Source organism: Ahaetulla prasina, chromosome 2 (assembly GCF_028640845.1).
Source record: "Ahaetulla prasina isolate Xishuangbanna chromosome 2, ASM2864084v1, whole genome shotgun sequence".
NCBI classification, from domain to species: domain Eukaryota; kingdom Metazoa; phylum Chordata; class Lepidosauria; order Squamata; family Colubridae; genus Ahaetulla; species Ahaetulla prasina.
The window spans coordinates 126,020,379-126,040,704 of record NC_080540.1 but is presented as its reverse complement, the minus strand read 5'-3'; the positions used below and the strand labels follow the sequence as shown (position 1 = coordinate 126,040,704).

The 20,326-nt window shown below is 35.7% G+C and overlaps 2 protein-coding genes across 2 annotated transcripts; both read right to left on the bottom strand.

The window, feature by feature from the left end:
- Nucleotides 1-1,792: 1,792 nt before the first annotated feature.
- LOC131190568 (uncharacterized) lies at nt 1,793-7,584 on the bottom strand. The gene is made up of 4 exons (XM_058167905.1): nt 7,506-7,584; nt 4,083-4,424; nt 2,544-2,650; nt 1,793-1,912 (listed from the first exon to the last, which is right to left on the bottom strand). Exons 1-4 carry the CDS (start codon nt 7,567-7,569, stop codon nt 1,793-1,795), a joined length of 633 nt encoding a protein of 210 aa, XP_058023888.1. The 5' UTR covers nt 7,570-7,584.
- Nucleotides 7,585-9,612: 2,028 nt separating this feature from the next.
- Nucleotides 9,613-14,430, bottom strand: LOC131190563 (uncharacterized). Its single transcript, XM_058167900.1, has 4 exons — nt 14,367-14,430; nt 12,088-12,426; nt 10,343-10,449; nt 9,613-9,726 (listed from the first exon to the last, which is right to left on the bottom strand). The coding sequence occupies exons 1-4, from the start codon at nt 14,428-14,430 to the stop codon at nt 9,613-9,615; spliced, it is 624 nt and encodes a 207-aa protein (XP_058023883.1).
- Between the last annotated feature and the right edge of the window lie 5,896 nt (nt 14,431-20,326).

The window sequence follows — 20,326 nt, the reverse complement described above, 5'->3', positions numbered from 1 at the left end:
AGTGAGCAATAAATTACCAAGAAGTCTGGCAGACATACAACTTTGAGCAATTTTCCTATGTGGTCAGGTTCTTAATAGCTTCTTTCCTCCCTAAATTCTGCTCCTTTATTTCATCTAGTCAGAATACCCTCACCTTTATTACATCTAGTCAAAATAATAGCAGTAAAGAAATGACTAATTGGAATTGCTATATTAGCAAAACTGGAAAAAGTGGTGGTGTTTTTTTTTTTTTTTAAAAAAGGCATTCACTGCCCATACAGTAAAAACATAGTCAGTCTGCTCAGAACAGTCAAACCATTCAAAATGACATTGCCACTTTTTCTTTCACTCCTAGAACACTTAGAACAGCTGGTTTAAGGTCAGAGTGCTTCAATGTCAAAATATCCTGCATCTCTATATTCTCTCCATTCTTTACAAATCATAAATAGTGGCGCTGCTCTTCCTAGAGTGGCTCCAGCTTTATGATTCTAGGGTTGTTTTTAGGGGAGCATGGAATATGGCACCACTGTCTAATGACTATGCCGCTATATATCCTGCTTCAAATTTCTTTGACCTCACACCCAGATGGCAGCAGTTCTTCAGTTGAGATGTATTTTACCATAGGATCCAATCTGGGCCGATCACTGGGACCAGAGGTTTTGTCTTCTGATACATCTCTTTCAGATTTGTGTTGGATTCCATCCCCACTGTGTCTGTGTCTCTGTGTCTGAAAGCTTGGAAAGACAAAATCTCTGGTTCCGGTAACCGATCCAGATTGGATCCTGCAACATTATCCTGGGACATGTATATTCACATTCATTCATGTATTTTACTGCTTAAAATAACAATCACTCCCTGTACTTCACTATATGTGACCTTTATTTTATTATTTATTTGTTTGATTTATAAACTACCTCAATCATCACAGCAACTCAAAGTGATGCATAATACAATGAAATCAATTTAAAACACCCAACAAAGAAAGACTAACAAGAATTAATAATAACAAGAATTATAACCCAGAGCAGGGAATAATTCATCAGTAATACTTGTAGAACATGAGTGTATGAACACCATGTACTTACTATATGTGTAGCACATTTGACCTGTCTGGAAAATAAAGTACGGTATCCCATAAGATTGATATGCATCGGTCAATCAATGCCAGAGCAATATTCAAAGTGGAGTCATCAATCATCCTACCACGGGGTGGGTTGAAAGATTTTATGGAATGGATCATCTGTACATTTACCTGCCATTCCAAATAGTTCAAGAAACATGGATAAGTAGATGGAAAGAGAAACGTGCCCAAACTGATAGGATTCCTAGGAATTAAATATTAGTCTCTTTGATAGAGCATGCCACGTATAAGGATGTACATAAATGCAAGATATCAGCAAAACAAATAGCATTTGTCTCTACCTTCTGCCAGTGACATATTCACATTTCTGAACTATACACTGTAGATAAAAATGAAAAAGAAATGATAGGGAGACAATTATGGTGGACAGAAAATGCATAACTAAAATCAACTCATAAACTATATCACTGTGTAAATTCATGCTGTTCAACATTTTTTTCCTCCGAGAAGATACATGCTAAAATTTACTGAATTTCGTGCCTTAAGTTCTCGTTATTTGTCAAGCTGTGTGTTTCAATTTCAAATTTTAAATTCTTCCCACATGTTAGATGTAAACTGGTGCTCAAAGTGTACACTTTTTGATCCCCTTTTTTAAAAAAATGAATCAGAAATAATGAAATAATTATGAATTTGTTGGAATTTCAACAACATTTTATTATTCAGCATTAAATATTACATAGCATAATGGTTTTTTTGAGTCTCAGTGTTCTTGCGCCTCAAGCTGTAAGTCATGTCTTCATAGATAAAATTCTGCTTTGTCTTTGCATGTCCTTTTTGGAAGCATTTCTTGATCTGTTTAAAAAGACAATAATTAAGATGCATTGCCTCTTGTTTTTTCTATTTCCAAGTTACCTAAAAGTCTGAGTTCTGTGTGCTAGGTATAGATCTGTTGAAGCATAACATAAACAAGATATAAAAAATAAATACAACTGTTAAATAAAAAAATAAAAATTGAAATATGTAAAATTGTTATATAAAACCAAAATCAACATGTAGGAACTTTAAAATTGATTTTATTTCACTGGTCTTGGTTTGAATAATTTTCAGCATTAGCCATTATAGGAAGGAGGACATGGCTGGGCATTTTTAAGGTCACAGTGACTAGTACCTATAGCAAATATTAATGTTGTGCTGAATCACAAGGCTTTTCTTTTAAGTTTGTATTTATGTGATTATGATTATTATATGGATCTACTGCAGTCCTTACGTTGGTATAGAAAAACCAGAATAAAGAAACCTGGAAACCTTTAAATTACAAATTCTTTTGTATTACAAATGTCCAATGTCCTAGAATTATTCAGGAAAGGACTTATTTGACATTATCTTGGGACATTTCTTGACTGATGTACATAATTTTTGGAAATAAAGAATGGAAATTGATGGAACTTAGTTAATATAATATCTTGATATTAGCCATACTTACATTGGTATGATAGACAATATAAAATCCCATCATAAAAAGCAAGAGTATTAACATAGAGATAATACTATACCGCATCCAAGGATATTCAAAATTCTTCTTTGCAGCTGCTGTAGCAAAAAAAATGGGACATGTAGTTTATCATAATGCTTTACATCAGGGGTGTCAAACTCAAGACCCAGGGGCCGGATCCGACCTGCGGGGTGCTTAGATCCACAGGGCCACCCTGGAAACTCTGGAAACTCCTTAAGTCCAATTAGACTGAAGCAACGTATGAACTTTATAAATAAACAAATCAATCAATATGTTGACTTTTGAAGATGATCAATTTCTAAATTAAGGTTGGGGAGTAGGCTTCAGGCGGAATTAGAAAGTTTCTAAACAAAAGTGAGGTAAATTAAGCAGTTAACTGAATAACCGAATCAAGGCCTGAATTGAATCTTCTGGTCTATAAAGTTCAATTATTTAAGAGTCTAGGTTTTTCCAGTTTAAAATTCAGTCCATCCCATTGTGAAGTTTCTCATTTGTGTACTTTCTCAAATATGAGCATATAAAACATTTGCTAGACCAATTCTAGAATACAGCTCACCTGTCTGGAACCCTCACCACATCTCTGACATCAATACAATTGAACGTGTCCAGAAATATTTTACAAGAAGAGTTCTCTATTCCTCTGAAAACAACAAAATACCTTATCCCACCAGACTTGAAATCCTAGGCTTAGAAAACTTGGAACTCTGTCGCTTTCAACAAGACCTAAGTTTAACTCATAGAATCATCTATTGTAATGTCCTTCCTACTTGACTACTTCAGACTGAAGACTACTTCAGCTTTAATTGCAATAATACAAGAGCAACCAATAGATTTAAACTTAATGTTAACCGCTTTAATCTAGACTGCAGAAAATACGACTTCTGTAACAGAATCGTAAGTGCTTGGAACACTTTACCTGACTCTGTGGTCTCTTCCCATAATCCCAAAAGCTTTATCCAAAAACTTTCTACTATTGACCTCACCCCATTCCTAAGAGGACCATAAGGGGCGTGCATAAGAGCACAAACGTGCCTAAATGTACTTCTGAAATATATACAAATATATACCATATGTATATTTTATTTACATGTTTGCTCAGGGTATATTATTTGTTTCTCATCCATTTCAGAACAATTTATTTTATATTATATATTTAATATTTTATATATTTTATACTATACTTTCATTTTGTAAGTACTTGACTCGAATGAACACATTTTATATTAGTCTAGAACCAAATAGGAAGATGCTGAAGTCTGGAATGGAAAGTGAACAAGTTGCCACTTTCCCCAACCCCAGTGACATTAGGTTTATTACTTTTTTTAAAAAAAAAAAGATATCACCTTAATTTGTATCAAAACTTTCCATATTTACATTTCTCAGACTTTTAAGACAACATGATTAATAGAGTTCAGGATGTCTAGATAGTACCAAATTGGGAAAAAACGGTTAATGGTTTGTAATTGAAAATCAAACTGCTATCCACATGACCTTTTTGTCCAGCCTTACCTTTTACTGCCAAAAAAATATTCACTCTACTATTATTCTCCTTAAGCCCAGTGTCTGTGGTCAAGTTTGCCATACACATATATACATTGCTGTCATTTTTCTTCAGTTGCTTCAGTGTAATTGTGGCCGTGTTGTTCATCTCAAAATACTCGGTGCGATTTGCATATGCAGGATCTTCTCTCTTAATTTTGCCATGTTGGGTAACATAAAACAATTTCGTGACATCTCCAAAGGTTTGTTTCAGATATAGACCTTCAATCTTACGCATAAACTTGCAAGTGAGATTGACAGATTGCCCTTCTTCAGCAATAAGGACCATCAGTTCCTGACTGACCATTTTATCTGGAAAGAAAAAAATATCCTGAGTGAAGGTGATGGTTAATATTTTTTACCCTCTGCGCATGCAGAGAAGGTTTTGCGCATGCGCAGAGGGTTAAAACCAGGAAGTAATGACATCCGGGCTGCTGCCGCTACCGGTTTGTCGAACCACATGCCACCGGTGCTACCAGTTTGCATCAGCAGGACAGAACCGGCAGGATTTCACCACTGCTTCAGATGCCATAGGTTACATCCAGTGTTGTCGCTTAAGCATTTTAATGATTTTTTGTTGGAATATTATGCCATATGAACCCCTTTATGAAATTGTTTATGAAATTACTTATGTGCAAATATAAGCATGAGCAATCTTTGAGAAATTGCTTATGTGCAAAGATCAAGCATAAGTAAGTCTGGCTAATTTTATCATGTACAAAAGAAATAAGCAGAAACTTGTTTGTTCAGCAACATCAAGGTTGCAGGCCTCTACGATGGTATGAAATGTATCAACACTTTTGAGATAGCCACAGAACATTCCTTCTCTGATAAGGCTTACTTCGCAGAGCTTCAAAGAAAATTGCTCCTACACACAATTATATGAGATTTATTAGTATGTAGAGCCAGGATGTTTCAAGATGTATTTCTGTTTGCTGTACCACGTAGGCAAAAAGCAGAGAACAAAGAGCCACCTCATGGTAAAACTCCTCCCAAGAATCATGAGCTTTCTCCCAAAATCATAGGCTTGTGGATGTGCTTGTAGTCACGTGTTCACATGTTGAATATATGCTAATATGTAACCTCCCCTGCTTACCTTTTGTAACCACCCATTTTTACCTATACACAATAAAAGGGGGCTCTGGAATTTGCTCTGGGCTTCTCATCCCAGACTTTCTCCAGGCTCTCACCCCGAGAAGTCCATGAGTCTGTCGTTCGTTAGCAGCCTTCATGAGAAGCCCACCAAATGCCTGATGCGTCGACAATTTTTTTCCCCTATGTCCGGGTTCTTTTCTTTTGTTCTACATCTAACTAGCTGAACAGTTGTAAGAGATCTCGGGGATTTCCTAAAATCTTTTTACTTCAGTGATATTCAAGTTTAACAAATTACCACCTCCATTTGCAAGACAAGCTTATCTTCCTTGACTTAAAGTCCTTGACTTAAAACAGTTTGCTTAAGTGACCATTCGAAGTTACAACAGCACTGAAAAATAGTGACTTATTACCATTTTTCACACTTATGACTGTTGCAGCATCCCCGTGGTCACATGATTTACATCTGGATGCTTGACAACTGACTCACATTTATGATGGTTACAGTGTTTCAGGGTCATGTGATCACCTTTTGCAACCTTTGGAGAAGCAAGGTCAATAGGAGAACCAGATTCACTTAACAACTGAGTTACTAATTTAACAACTGTAGTGATTCACTTAACAAATGTAGCAAAAAAAGCTGTAAAATGGGGCAAAACTCGCTTAAGAAATTTCTCACTTAGCAACATAAATTTTGGGCTCAATTGTGGTCATACATCAAAGACTATCTGTTTTGGTTTTTAAAATGACATAATAGAGCAGATGTGGCGCAGTGGTTAGAGTGCAGTACTGCAGGCTACTTCAGCTAACTGCTAGCTGCAGTTCAGCGTTCAAATCTCACTGGCTTAAGGTTGACTCAGCTTTCCATCCTTCCGAGGTGGATAAAATGAGGACCCAGATTGTTGGGGGGGAAATGCTAATTCTGTAAAACCGCTTAGAGAGGGCTGTAAAAAGCACTATGAAGCGGTATATAAGTCTAAGTGCTATTGCTATAATTGCCCATTCTCTTTGAACCTGTGAGGATATCAATATAACTTTAAGAGATAGTCTTTAGCATCCCAAAGATCTCAAAATAAAGATCTCAAAACTTTTATATTTTTAAGACACATTTTAGGAATGCTTAAAAGTATTTTCTGCTGGAGTTACTATAGAACAGAAATTCTGACAGAAAGAACTGCAGCTTCCCAATGTACATATTTGAATATCAGTATCAAATTCCTCTCATTTATGACATGCTTCAGCATAGGGACCAGAGCTGTTCAGAGATCCATATTTGAAACAGAGAAAGTGACTTAGAGCATATGTCGCCATTAAACACATTTTCCCCTTGGGATTGCATGCAAAAGTTGGCTAAGTTGTGGCTTTTTAAGGAGTTACTGACAGGTATAAGGTGTGCATACCACCTCAATTTTTCTCCTTGGAGCCTCCAATTTTGACAGTTTAAGTTAGTATTATTTGCTTTCCAAAATCAATAATAAAGATAAAACATGATGTAATAAAAAATCCAAGGCAGGTTAATGAAACAATTTAATAATTTAAAAAAGGCACAATCTCTACCACCCATAACTATTCATAGAAATTTTGCAGAGATTGGTCAGCATCCAAAAAAGAAATTTCAGTGGCATTGTGGCAATAAAAGATTCTTCTGACACCATGAAAATTAATAGCATAATTGTATCCATTATTTTTAAATACATTTGGAAAGGAAGGTTCTCAAATTTTAACCATACAACTATTTAGAATTTACTGTATATGTAGAAGTTAATTTCTAGTAATATTTCCAGATTTCTCAACCAAACCTGAATATACTACTTTGTATCCCACACTCAGACATGCATATTTATGCTTTGTCAAACAATTTGTGCTTTTACACACCCAGCTTGTCTACTTTACTGTACATGAACATTTGTACAGATGCCATGACAGCTATGGGTACCAACACAGCTATAAAATAATCCTCAACACCTGGTTATTGGCCAGATGAAATGGAGTCTCTTGAAAGAACATATAAAACCCAGTTACTAGACTTGGTTTCTTTGTTATTTAAGTCATGCTAAGATATAAAGAAAATATATAGGTTTTGAAATAAATGATATAAACATTCTCAGTATTCACATTATTGAAAGAAAACGTTAATTTATACCAATAGGTTAAACCCAGATCTGATTCCTTCCCCTGCAATCAGCCATCATAAATAAAATAAAGATCCATACAAATAAAACAGTCTTTTTGAACTTAGCCTATATCAATAATTCTCAGTGAAGGTTAAAATAAGTAAAACAACTTTTGGATATTTTCTACCTTTTGGTTCTGCATTTCCAGTAGAAAGCAGCAAAAGAAAATGTGCAGAGAGGGTCCAGAGCATTTTACAACAGCTGCTTTTTTCTACCTGAGAGCAGCTACTCTTTACCCACAGAGCAAAAATTAACTTCCCACTTAGGTGATCATGTGATTTTCAATCTAATGAGTACTTGGCTGAATGTAAATCATAACAGTATAAACAGTCAAATCTAATGGCGTGAGTAACAAACCACAAATAAAAACACATTTCTGAGAAGATACTCAGCCTTAGTTCTTGTTTTAACAAAATATTAATAATCACAAAAATCTTCATACTAGTCTCTCATAAGCAAAGTTTGCTTCCATTTTATTCCATTCCCACATAGAGATTAAGTAGTGAAGTGTTTTTAAGTTAGACTGAAGGAGGACTTCATAAAATAAAACAATCTTTATTAATTTATTTGTGTCTAGGTGATCTTTCTGAGTTCTCCATCTTTTTTATCAACAACTTGTCTGTTCGATTAAGAAGTCGTATATCTTAAAAGTTTTGAAATTGAATGTTTATTTAAGTTTACTCCAAAGTAGACAAGGAATGCATTGTTAATCATAACTAGCATATAGACTTCCTCAAATGAACCTTACATCTTTAAAACACTTGTTGTTTTGAATTGAATTGAATTTGAATTGAATTGAATTTTATTGGCCAAGTGTGATTGGACACACAAGGAATTTGTCTTGGTGCATATGCTCTCAGTGTACATAAAAGAAAAGATACGTTCATCAAGGTACAATATTTACAACACAATTGATGATCAATATATCAATATAAATCATAAGGATTGCCAGCAACAAGTTATAGTCATACAGTCATAAGTGGAAAGAGATTGGTGATGGGAACTATGAAACGATTAATAGTAGTGCAGATTCAGTAAATAGTCTGACAGTGTTGAGGGAATTATTTGTTTAGCAGAGTGATGGCCTTCGGGAAAAAACTGTTCTTGTGTCTAGTTGTTCTGGTGTGCAGTGCTCTATAGCGTCGTTTTGAGGGTAGGAGTTGAAACAGTTTATGTCCAGGATGCGAGGGATCTGCAAATATTTTCACGGCCCTTTTAGGATATCCATCAAACCATTTATTTCCAGGATAAACAATGTTACATACAATACAGAAAAAAAAAATGTAAATAGACACAGTAACATTTCTCAACTATACACTGTAGAAAAGAAATGGTAGGTAGACAATTATAGCAGACAGAAAATGGATGACTCAAATTCACTCATAAACTAAATTACTGTGTAAATTCATGCCACCCAACATTTTTTTCTGGGGGAAGATACATGGGATGACCCTATCTGAAAATTGCTATCATGTCTCCCCATAGTCTTTTCTTCTTCATCCTAAACAAGTTTAACAGCTTTTAGTATGATTTAGATTCCAAGCCCTTGTCATCTTTGCGGCTCATCTCTGCATGCTTCCTAGTTCCTCCAGCATAAAGCAGTAGTATCACTTTTCGTGATTTTGATCCTATGGCTGCTATGGTTTGATGCTAGGTTGACTAAGGCTTCCATCCTTCCGAGGTGGGGTAAAATGAGGACTCAAATTATTGGTGGCAATATGCTGACTCTGTAAAATCACTTAGAGAGGGCTGTAAAGAACTATGAAGCGATACGGAAGTCTAAGTGCTACTGCTATTGCTATACTTCTATTGATGCAGCCCAAAATTGCATCTGCTCTTTTAGTAAATTGAAGTACGGTATCAATTCTTGCTTAATCTGTGATCTAGCAAGACACCCTGATTTTTGTTGCAAGCATTCCAAGATGTCTAATAAATCAAAGTCTCTAATTGCACTGAGAGCTATTCTCCCATCCAAATGAATGCAAATGTGGCTCTCTTCAGACCTCCAGCTAAATGTGTGGAAGTCAGAGGAAGTAGGATTAGTAGGTACCATTCTTGACCAGTCTTGTGCCCTTCATACATGTAATGGGGCTACCTGAATGGAGGTTTTGAACCTTAACTTTCAAATGCAAACTGGTGTTCAAAGTGTACATTTTTGATAGCTTTACAAAAATAATGGAACAATTATATTTTTGTTGGAATTTCAACAATATTTTGTTATTCAGCATCCAATATTACATAGCATAATGATTTTTTTGAGTCTCAGTGTTCTTGAACCTGTAAGTCATGTCTTCATAGATAAAATTTTGCTTTGTCTTTGCATGTCCTTTTTGGAAGCATTTCTTGATCTGTTTAAAAAGACAATAATTAAGATGCATTACTTCTTGTTTTTTATATTTCCAAGTTATCTAAAAGTCTGAGCTTCGTGTGCTAGGTACAGATCTGTTGAAGCATAACATAAACAAGATATAAAAAATAAATACAACTGTTAACAAATAAAAAAATTAAAATTGAAGTAGGAAGTAGGAACTGTAAAATGTAATGCTACATGTTTTTATTTCACTGGTCTTGGACTGAAAAATTTTCAGCATTAGCCGTTATAGGAAGAAGGACATAGCTGAGCATTTTTAAGGTCACAGTGACAAGTACCTATAGCAAATATTAATGTTGTGCTGAATCACAAGGCTTTTCTTTTAAGTTTGTGTTTATATGATTATGGTTATTATATGGATCCACTGGAGTCCTTACGTTGGTATAGAAAAACCAGAATAAAGAAACCTGGAAACCTTTAAATTGGAAATTCTTTTGTATTACAAATGTCCAATGTCCTACAATTATTCAGGAAAGGACTTATTTGACATTATCTTGGGACATTTCTTGACTGATGTACATAATTTTTGGAAATAAAGAATGGAAGTTGACAGAACTTAGTTAATATAATACCCTGATATTAGCCATACTTACATTGGTATGATAGATGATATAAAATCCCATCATAAAAAGCAAGAGTATTAACACAGAGATAATACTATACAGCATCCAAGGAGATTCAAAATTCTTCTTTGCAGCTGCTGTAGCGAAGAAAATGGGACATGTAGTTTATCATAATGCTTTACAGCAGGGGTATCAAACTCAAGGTCCAAGGGCCATATCCAGCCTATGGGGTGCTTAGAGCTGGCCTGCGGGATCACCCCGAAAACAGCAAAGGACTGGCCCGCAGTCCTTCTGCTAAAAAAAATGGAGCTTGGGAGGGCCCTGCAGAGGGTTGCAGGAGGCCATCACAGCTGAAATGGAGCTTGGGAGCCTGTCTTCACTGGCAGAACGCTTGGGCCACCACAGGTGCCCCCGACACGAGTCATGTCGAACTGGCCATGCCCACTCAGGCCACGCCCACCCCAGCTTCCCAAGGTCAAACACAACCCTGATGTGTCCCTCAATGATATGGAGATTGACTCTCCTGCTTTACACCAACCTTTCCCAGCCTCCAAATATGAAGGAATAATATTTCCTCTCATTATATCAACTGAAAAGTCTGGGAGTTGTAGTTCCAGTTAATTCAAAAGACATCTATTAAAAAGTGCTTTAAGAAGGCTGCTTGATTGGACCCCAGCCTCCCATAACCTGGATATCCCTTTGAGCTGTGGCCTTCAACTTTTACAATTCACAACACTTACCTTATTAATTGTGGGATTTAACATCTCATATACATTTAATTGTTTTAAAAGATTGTTATCTATTATACATTTTTGCTTATCACAGAAGGGAATAATGTAATGGGTATATATGGATGTATTTGTCTGTGCGCGCATGGTGATATCCTTATATATTCTGTAAACTCCTAGAGTCCAATTAGATTAAAGCAATATATCAATTTTATAAATAAACCAACCAAATCAATTTGCTGACTTTCAAAGACAAGCATCTGAATTAAGATTGGGGGGCAGTCCTCAAATTGAATTAGAAAATCTAATTTATCTGAATGACTGAATCAGGATCTGGATTGAATCTTCTGGTCTATAAAATTTCAATTTATCTGAGAGTCTACATTTTTCCAGTTTAAAATTCAGTCCATCCCATTGTCACCTCAATGTCAAATTTTCTTTTTTAAAAAAGCTTTCCTTGGTTATGTACTTTTTCAAATATGTACATTCTGAAGTATATATATGTGTGTGTGTGTGTGTGTGTGTGTGTTTGTGTGTGTGTGTGTCAAATATATACTGCATGCCTATTTTGTATACATGTTTGCTCATCATTTGTTTCTCAGCCTTCTTAATAAAATGCATTTTTATATTCTTTAATTATACTTTGGTTTTGTAGTGCTTGACTCGAACAAACATATTTTTGTATTGGTCTAGAACTAAATGTGAAAATGCTGAAGTCTAGAAGGGTAACTGAATTTTAGTTTATGAGCTTTCCCCAACCCCATTATTATCAAGTTTATTACTTTTTTAAAAAAAATCACTTTAATTTGTATCTAGATATTTATTTATTTATTTATTTATTTATTTATTTAATCACATTTTTATACCGTCCTATCTCCCGAGATATTTACTTTTACTTTTACTTTTTACTCACATTTACTTTTACATTTCATAGAATTCTAAGAAAATGGGGCTAATGGGAGTTAGAATCCAAGCACCAAATTGAGAAAAAATGGTTAATGGTTTGTAACTGAGAATTATCCAAATGATCTTTTTCTCCATCCCTACCTTCTACTGCCAAAAGAATAGGAGGGCTATTCTCCTGCACAAGATCATTGTTTATGAACATGCCTGCCCTACACAGGTATACATCACTGTCATTCTCTTTCAGTTGCTTCAGTGTGATTGTGGCCATGTTGTTCATCTCAAAATACTCAGTGCGGTTTGCATATGCAGGATCTTCTCTCTTGATTTTGCCATGTTGGGTAACATAAAGCGGCTTCGTGACGTCTCCAAAGGTTCGTTTCAGATATAGACCTTCAATCCTATGCATATACTTGCAGGTGAGATTGACAGATTGCCCTTCTTCAGCAATAAGAACCATCAATTCCTGGCTCACCATTTTATCTGGAAAGAAAAAGATCTCCTGAGTGAAAGTGATGATGAATACTATTTATACATTGCCATATTGATGTCAATAGATCTTAAGTATTATAGTGTGTTCCAGTTCCTATTCCAAGTCTATTTAAAAATGCAAAACCCTGAAGATAAAGCCTCATTTTAGGATCCTTTCAGTTGTATGTCAGTCTTGATACTGAGCAGAAACCCAAATTATATCCAGGCATTCAGCACTCACAATGCAAGTTCCAGTTAGTCCTTCATACTAGAAACAGCTTGGCAACTGAGCATTATCACAGGTTTGTAGCTTTCTGCAAATACCACCTGCTGAATACCACCACCTATTCTCCTGAAAGGTGGCAGACACAATAAACAAGCCTACTTTAATTTGTCATTTTGTCTCATTTAGCTTTTTATTATTGTCACTATATATTGTCACTGAGAGCTTCTGCTGCATAGTTTTGCTAAGAAAACTTTGAATCGTGGAATTGCTTTAAAAGCAGTGACTATCACTTTCAAAGTGCATTCATTAAATACTATTTCTTATATATTATAATAAATATAGTCTACTTTGAAAGTTAGTCCTTAGCATCCCAAAAATCTCAAAATATAATGTTTATATTTTTAAGATACATTTTAGGATAGTTTAAAAATATTTAATGCTGGAGTTAATATAGAGCATAAATTCTGACCTAAAGAACTGTAGCTCCCCAACATACATCTTTGAATACCAGTACCAAATTTCTCTGATTCCTTACATGCTTCAGCATAGGGAGCTGTGCAGAGATCTGTATTTGAAGGGGAGAAGGTGACGTTGGCATAGGTCACCATGAAACACATTTTCACCTTAAGATTGCATGGCAAGAGTTGGCCAAGCTCAGGTCAGATGTGGCTTATTTAAGGAGCTATGTACAGGTATGCATACCTTCTTGATTTTTCACGTTGGATTTGATAGCTTAATCTGAGAAAATTAATATTATTTGCTTTCCAATACCAACAGAAAAGATAAAACATAAAATAATAAAAATTACAAAGCAAGTTAATGAAACAATTTAATAATGCAACAAGAAAGGCAACAAGAAAAGCAACAATCTCTGCAAACCATAGGTATTCATAGAAATATTGCAGAAATTGGTTAGTATACAAAAAGGAATTTCAATGGAATTGTAGTAATAAAAGACTCTTTGACACCACGAAAACAAATAGCATAATTTATATCCATTACTTTTAAGTCCATTTGGAAAGGAATCTTCTCACATTTTAAATATAGAATATTACTAGACATTTCTCAGACAAACCTGAATATCCTACTTTGTATCCCACATTCAGACAAAACATATTTATGTTTTTTCAGACAATTTTTGCTTTTATATACTGAAATTCTCTACTTTACATGTGCTTTGCCAAGACTGCACACTGAACATGACAGCTATGGAATATCAAGGCAGAGATAAAACAAAAGTAATCATTAACACCTGATTTTGGTCAAATAAAATGGAGTAACTTGAAAGAAGATATGATTGTCTAGAATTTTGAATAATGGTTCTCAAAATGCCACCATATTTTATTGCAACTCCTACTTAGTTACAACCAGTTGCTAGACTGGGTTTCTCTGCTGTTTACTCATCTTGCAAAAAAAAAAAAATAATAATACACAAAATATACTTCTACAAGTCATGCTAAGACATAAATAAAGCCTACAAAATTTGAGATCATTGATGCAAACATTCTGAGTATTTATATTATTCAAAGAAAACTTTGATTTATACCAAAGTGCTAAACCCAAATCTGATTTCTTCCCCTCTAGTCAGCCAAAACAGTTGCTCTCTTTATATCATAAATAAAAGCAAGTTCAAGACAAATAAACAGTCTTTTTTTTAACTTAACCCATGTTATTAATTCTCAGTGAGAGTTTAAAATCAATAAAATAATTTTTGGATATTTTCTACCTTTTGATCCTGCATTTCCAGGAGAAAGCAGCAAGAGAAAATACATAGAAAGGATCCAAAGCATTTTGCAACAGTTGTTTTTTCTACCTGAAACTAGCTACTTTTTACCCACAGAGCAAAAATTGTCTTTCCATTTGGGTGATCATGTGATTTTCAACCAAATAGGTGTTTGGCTTAGCATAAACCACATCAGTATATACAGTCAAATCTAATGGTGTGAGTAACTATCCACAAATAAAACCACATTTCTGAGAAGATACAAACAACATGTGTTCAGCCTTAGTCCTTGTTTTAGCAAAATCATAAAACAGTCACAAAAATGTTCATGCTAGTCCTTCATAAGCAACGTTTGCTCCCACTTCATTCCACACCCACATACAAATGATATAACATAGTGTCTGTAAAATAGGTTGAAGGAGGACTAAAATAAAAACTATTTTTATTAATTTCCGCACAGAATTCAAAAGATGCCAAGACAAAGGGAAATCTAACCTATACATCAACTACCGTGCTGACTGCATAAAAAGTAAAACCTACAATCAATTGCCCATCATCCAACCCTCCATTACCCAAAACGTTCAACCATCCCTCGTACAGAACTTTCAACCAGCTGTCATCCAAGACTAGGTACGCACGTTCCTTATTTCCTCAATACCAACCACTACTGAACTTAAATGCAAACTAATAAATGCAAGAAGCATTGTAAACAAAATGCCCGAATTTCTCCTCTTATTAAATACTGGTACATTTGATATTATATTTGTCTGAGAAACATGGCTAAACATATCCCTCCCTGACTCTATCATCTCAGTAAGAGAATATAATGTTTTCTGGTCGGATCACAAAACCCGCAGGGGAGGTGGAGTAGCTATCTTTTACAAAAAGTCACTAAATCTAAAAAATATTCAAATTGCACATAAACTCTCTCTTCCAGAAACTATCGTCCGCGAACTGTCCTTTAACATCACACTTCACTTCTTATTATGTTACAGAGCCCCCGACTATGACATCGCACATGCGAATAAGTTAACTACACTACTAACATGGGCAGCCTCTTGCCCTTAGCCTCTCATCTTTCTAGGTGACCTCAACTTACCTCTTATTAACTGGAAAATAAACGAATGTACAACTGAACCCATCCATACAACCCTATACAATGCTGTTACAAATCTAGGTCTTGATCAACTAGTAACTAACAAAACTAGACTCAACAACTGCCTCGACCTCATCTTTTGCAACAACTTAACCTAGCAGTTTCGAAAGCACGTAAAAAGGTAAGTAGAAAAAATAGGGACCACCTTTAGTGGGAAGGTAACAGCGTTCCGTGCGCCTTTGGCGTTGAGTCATGCCGGCCACATGACCACGAAGACATCTTCGGATAGCGCTGAAATGGAGATGAGCACCGCCCCCTAGAGTCGGCAACGACTAGCACGTATGTGCGAGGGGAACCTTTACCTTTACCTTAAACTCAATTTATGGACTACAAATAAAAGAACCCTTTTCCAACAATGACCACAGCATGATAGACTTTTGTCTCAGTATATGTCCTTATAAAAAACTCCATAATAATGGGATACCAAGCTACAACTTCAAAAAAAGCAAACTATGATCTCATAGACCCGACCTCTCATCTCTTGACTGGCAAATCCTATTCTCTAATGGTATCACTGCCCAAGACTATTATAATATTTTCAATAATTAATATTGAATAATAATTTGACATATTTTCCCACAGTTTTCTTTAAAACAAAGTTTCCAGCATTTCCACTCTTGGGTAATTTTATCTCAAATTATTTCAACACTTTTCAACATTTCATGAGCTTTCATGAAGTCTCCTTGTTTAGCCCATCTCACCAGCTTCCAAAACAACTTATTTCCCTCAAAATCACTCATTTTGTGGGCCATTTTTAATCTTAAGGTTTCCTGATTTCTGACTACATTACAGTCTTCCCCCCCTCAACACACATTATGCAATATCTTTCTTACCCTAAGTTTTATCTTACATGATTATAATTATTTTTTATTATTAAGTTTATTTGCTGCTTATCTCACCAGCGGGCTACTCATACACAGCTTCTTTCAATTCATCATTTCATCTAATGACTCTCATTAGAATATCTCAATGCATTTCTTTATTACCCTGTACAGTGATATAATTATTATTCCAACTTCATGCAGCTATTCAATGTTCTTCTATTATGGCCCTTCCCATTCATTTTGTTGCTAGATTAATTTATCTTCTAATACCTTTATATACAGCATTCATACTTTTTTTTAGCAGTCATTCTACTTTCACTCTACTTTCTTTCACTTACTTCCTATTCTTCCATGTCTATTTTCCCCCCTAAAGATTCATTATTGACACTAATAAAGATGCCACACATTCAGAATCTCTAACTATCCTTGTTTCCAAGATCATTTCTTCCTGGATCCAATGATCTTCCTGGATGATTTCTTCCTGGATCATTTCTTCCTGACCACATGATGCTACATAATAAAATTCCACATAACCAACAGCATTCAGTATCTCTTTATCAAGAGCTTTAGGTATGGCAGATAGACAAGCTACCAAATCTGGACTGCAGATGTGCAGACATAAACATCGTTTTACTGTCCTCTAGTGATCATCTAGTTTTTTTGCAGCCTATACCTGGTAGCTCTAATGTACCAAACTGCAAAGATCTACTCAGAAAGCTTTATTCAGTCATTTTTTTATCAGCTTCTGTTCCTTCCACACGTCAGCAGAGCAAAAAACAAAAAATTAAAAACAGTTTAAAAATATTTAATCTTGCCAGCCATCTAGCATCTTGAAGTGCAAAATGCCAAACAAAGTAAGATTAAATAATTTTCATTTTCTTACATAGTGAGAAAAGTGTCATTCAGTATACTGAATGACAAATATATTTTTTTCAAAATTCATGTCTAGCTTCTTAATAAAAAATAGTGATCTTAATCACATTCATACAATCTTAGATACTCCATATTTGTATATCTGGAGCTCAGAGTTGAACTCCAAGGTGGGTTTCAGCAGGTTCTGACCAGTTCTGGAGAACTGGTAGTAAAAACTTTGAATAGTTCGGAGAACCGTTAGTAAAAATTGTGGCTGGCCCCACCCCCATCTATTCTCTGCCTCCCAAGTCCCAGTTGATCGGGAGGAAATGGGGATTTTGCAGTAACCTTCCTCTGGAGTGGGGGTGGAATGGAGATTTTACAGTATCCTTTCTCTGCCACTCCTACCAAGCCACACCCACAGAACTGGTAGTAAAAATTTTTGAAATCCACTACTGGTTGAACTGTGGAGTCTTTGCTGCTCTTTGAGCATGGTTGTTTGCTTGCAGATGTCTTACTACCTGACTGGATAAGATCATCAATGAGAATAAATGTGGGATTTGCTCCGTTACTGGTATATACAGTAGCTTGACCTACCGGTGTTCTCCTTGGTAGTTTTAGATGCTCATAATATAGATCAGCAGCCCCCAATCTTTTGGACACCAGGGACACAGTTTCATGTCCTGTCTGCATCCCATGGATGGAACTTCTCTTCTTTGTATGGCCTGGTTGCAAGTGCTGGTCCATGGACCAGGGGTTTGGAGACCCCTGATCTAGATTACAATTCCAGAAGAATCAAGGTTGAAAACCGAGATAGAACATTCATTATAAGGAGTACAGTTCACACATACATGAAACTTCCAAGACAGCTTGGCCTGTGCCATCTTGGCTTTTTCTCATAGGTAAATGAAATAGGCCAGAGTGCCTTTCACTCATCCAGTTCATCTGGGAGTTGCCTGATTTTAGAGAATTGCCTTTTGTTGTGGAAACTATGCTCTCTTCTTTCTTCAAAATCATCAGTTTTGATAAACTGCATCAGCTGAAACCTCCTAAACCCTATTTGCTTTAGGTGGGTCTCATGCATTACATTTTCCATAGATGTCAATTCACAAACACATGGCATAAAGCTACATATACTTGGGTTTGTTTGATATGTTTATATACTGCCATATTTATAAAAAATAACTCTTAATGGCTTATAACTCCAAAACATAAAAGGAGAATGAAGCATAAATGCCAATAAAAATCAAAACAGCCATAACATTTGCTGTGTATTAGTGCCCATACATTTCCCAAAGGCCCTCCAGCTCTGTCCTTAACAATTTCTGGAAATCAAGAGGGAGAGTGTTCCATTACATGGTCACAGTAGCACAAAAATATTGCCTGTAAGTCTCAGCCCCTTTCATGTATATAATACCTATATACTGGCATTAATTCAGAGTTAAATACATTTATAAATTCAATATAAATAATATATTTAAACAATTAACAAATAATATATTCTAAAAAAAATTTTGTTTTGAGGTTTCGTTTTGGTTTTTTGCTAAGAAAATGTTATTAACTTGCATGCTTTGATCAATATGTTAAGTGTATGATAGAGCTATAGTTTCAAAAGCAGTTGAAATATGTACAAATTGGGAATAATAAGCCTGTGTGTGCACCTTCAAGTTAGTCTTGACTCCTGGCAACAAGTACTTGCAATTTTCTTGGCAACATTTTTGGAAGGGGTTTATCACTGCATTCTTCCTATGACTAGGAGAAGTGACTCCCCCAAAATCAGCCAGCTGTCTTTATGCCTAAGACAGGAGTAGAACTCATGATCTCTTAGTTTCTAGCCAAATGCCTTTAATTACTGTATTGAAGTGGTTCTGAAGTGAATTTTAGCAATGGTGTATTGTCAAGGTCAAGGAATTTTCTAAACAAATATATGTAGTGTGTGTGTGTGTGTGTGTGTGTGTGTGTGTGTGTGTGTGTGTAAAATGTTTTTGTAAGTTTTCAAGGGTATAGGTATGTAGGTCTTGGCGTATTTGGGTCTTTTCCCGTGTAAGGGTGAGAGTATCTTGGCGATGTTTCGACGAGGTCTCACTTGTCATCTTCAGGCTGGTACTTACGGCTTCGTGCTTGTGCGAGCAAAGCGTGGTCGGAGCTGCCGTCTCTCTATAAATACTGGTGGGGAGGTGGGGAGTGTAGGCTTTGTTGCTGTAAGCAGGTTGGTTGACTGTATGGTTGCATCTTGATTGGTAGGTGGAGTGGGTGTTTGCAGATTAGTCGGTTGTTTCGTAGCATCCTGTGTGTGTATGCATCATTAACACAACTAGGACCACACCCACACAGGATGCTATGAAACAGCCGACTAATCTGCAAACACCCACTCCACCTACCAATCAAGATGCAACCACACAGCAACCAACCCACTTATAGCAACAAAGCCTACACTTCCCACCTCCCCACCAGTATTTATAGAGAGACGGCAGCGCCGACCATGCTTTGCTCGCACAAACACGAAGCTGTAAGCACCAGCCTGAAGATGACAAGTGAGACCTCATCGAAACGTCACCAAGATACTCTCAACCTTACATGAGAAAAGACCCGAATATGCCAAGACCTACACCCACACCCACCCACACACACACACACACTCTGTCTACATATCTCTATCTATCTTTCTATCATTTATTTACACACTCTCTCTCTCTCTGTATCATTAACTATTTGTATTTCCATGTCTGAAAGCCTACACAACAACAGTCAGAAATATTTATTTACACATTTGATTAAACCAGATCCATTGTTATTGTTGGGTAATTTTTTGAAGACTGTATTAATAATGTTCAAAAAATAACTATCCAATAAAAGAATAATTCTTACTACAACAGTGATATTTTACAATGAAGTGTCTATAATACAGAGGATAAAGTTCCCCGCCTAACAAAATAATATCAGTTTATCAAATTACATAATTTATCAAATTAAAACCCAATGGAATGGGAGATTTTTAATTCAGCCGGAGTTGTTGTTGGGAGGGTATACATCTGTCAGGCTGCAAACATAGAATAACTTATAGTGATACTTCCAAGCTGAGTTCTTTATTGTTTTCATATCTTTACCAGACAGGATTCTAGAATAGAATA

Coding starts and splice junctions, on each gene's coding strand:
- LOC131190568 (XM_058167905.1), bottom strand. CDS start 7,569: ATGCTCTGGACCCTCTCTGCACATTTTCTTTTGCTGCTTTCTACTGGA. Junction 4,425..7,505: donor TGGAAATGCAGAACCAAAAG/GTAGAAAATATC, acceptor TTTTCTTTCCAG/ATAAAATGGTCAGTCAGGAA. Junction 2,651..4,082: donor TATTTTTTTGGCAGTAAAAG/GTAAGGCTGGAC, acceptor TTTTTGCTACAG/CAGCTGCAAAGAAGAATTTT.
- LOC131190563 (XM_058167900.1), bottom strand. CDS start 14,430: ATGCTTTGGATCCTTTCTATGTATTTTCTCTTGCTGCTTTCTCCTGGA. Junction 10,450..12,087: donor TATTCTTTTGGCAGTAGAAG/GTAGGGATGGAG, acceptor TCTTCGCTACAG/CAGCTGCAAAGAAGAATTTT. Junction 9,727..10,342: donor ATATCATCTATCATACCAAT/GTAAGTATGGCT, acceptor CTTTTTAAACAG/ATCAAGAAATGCTTCCAAAA.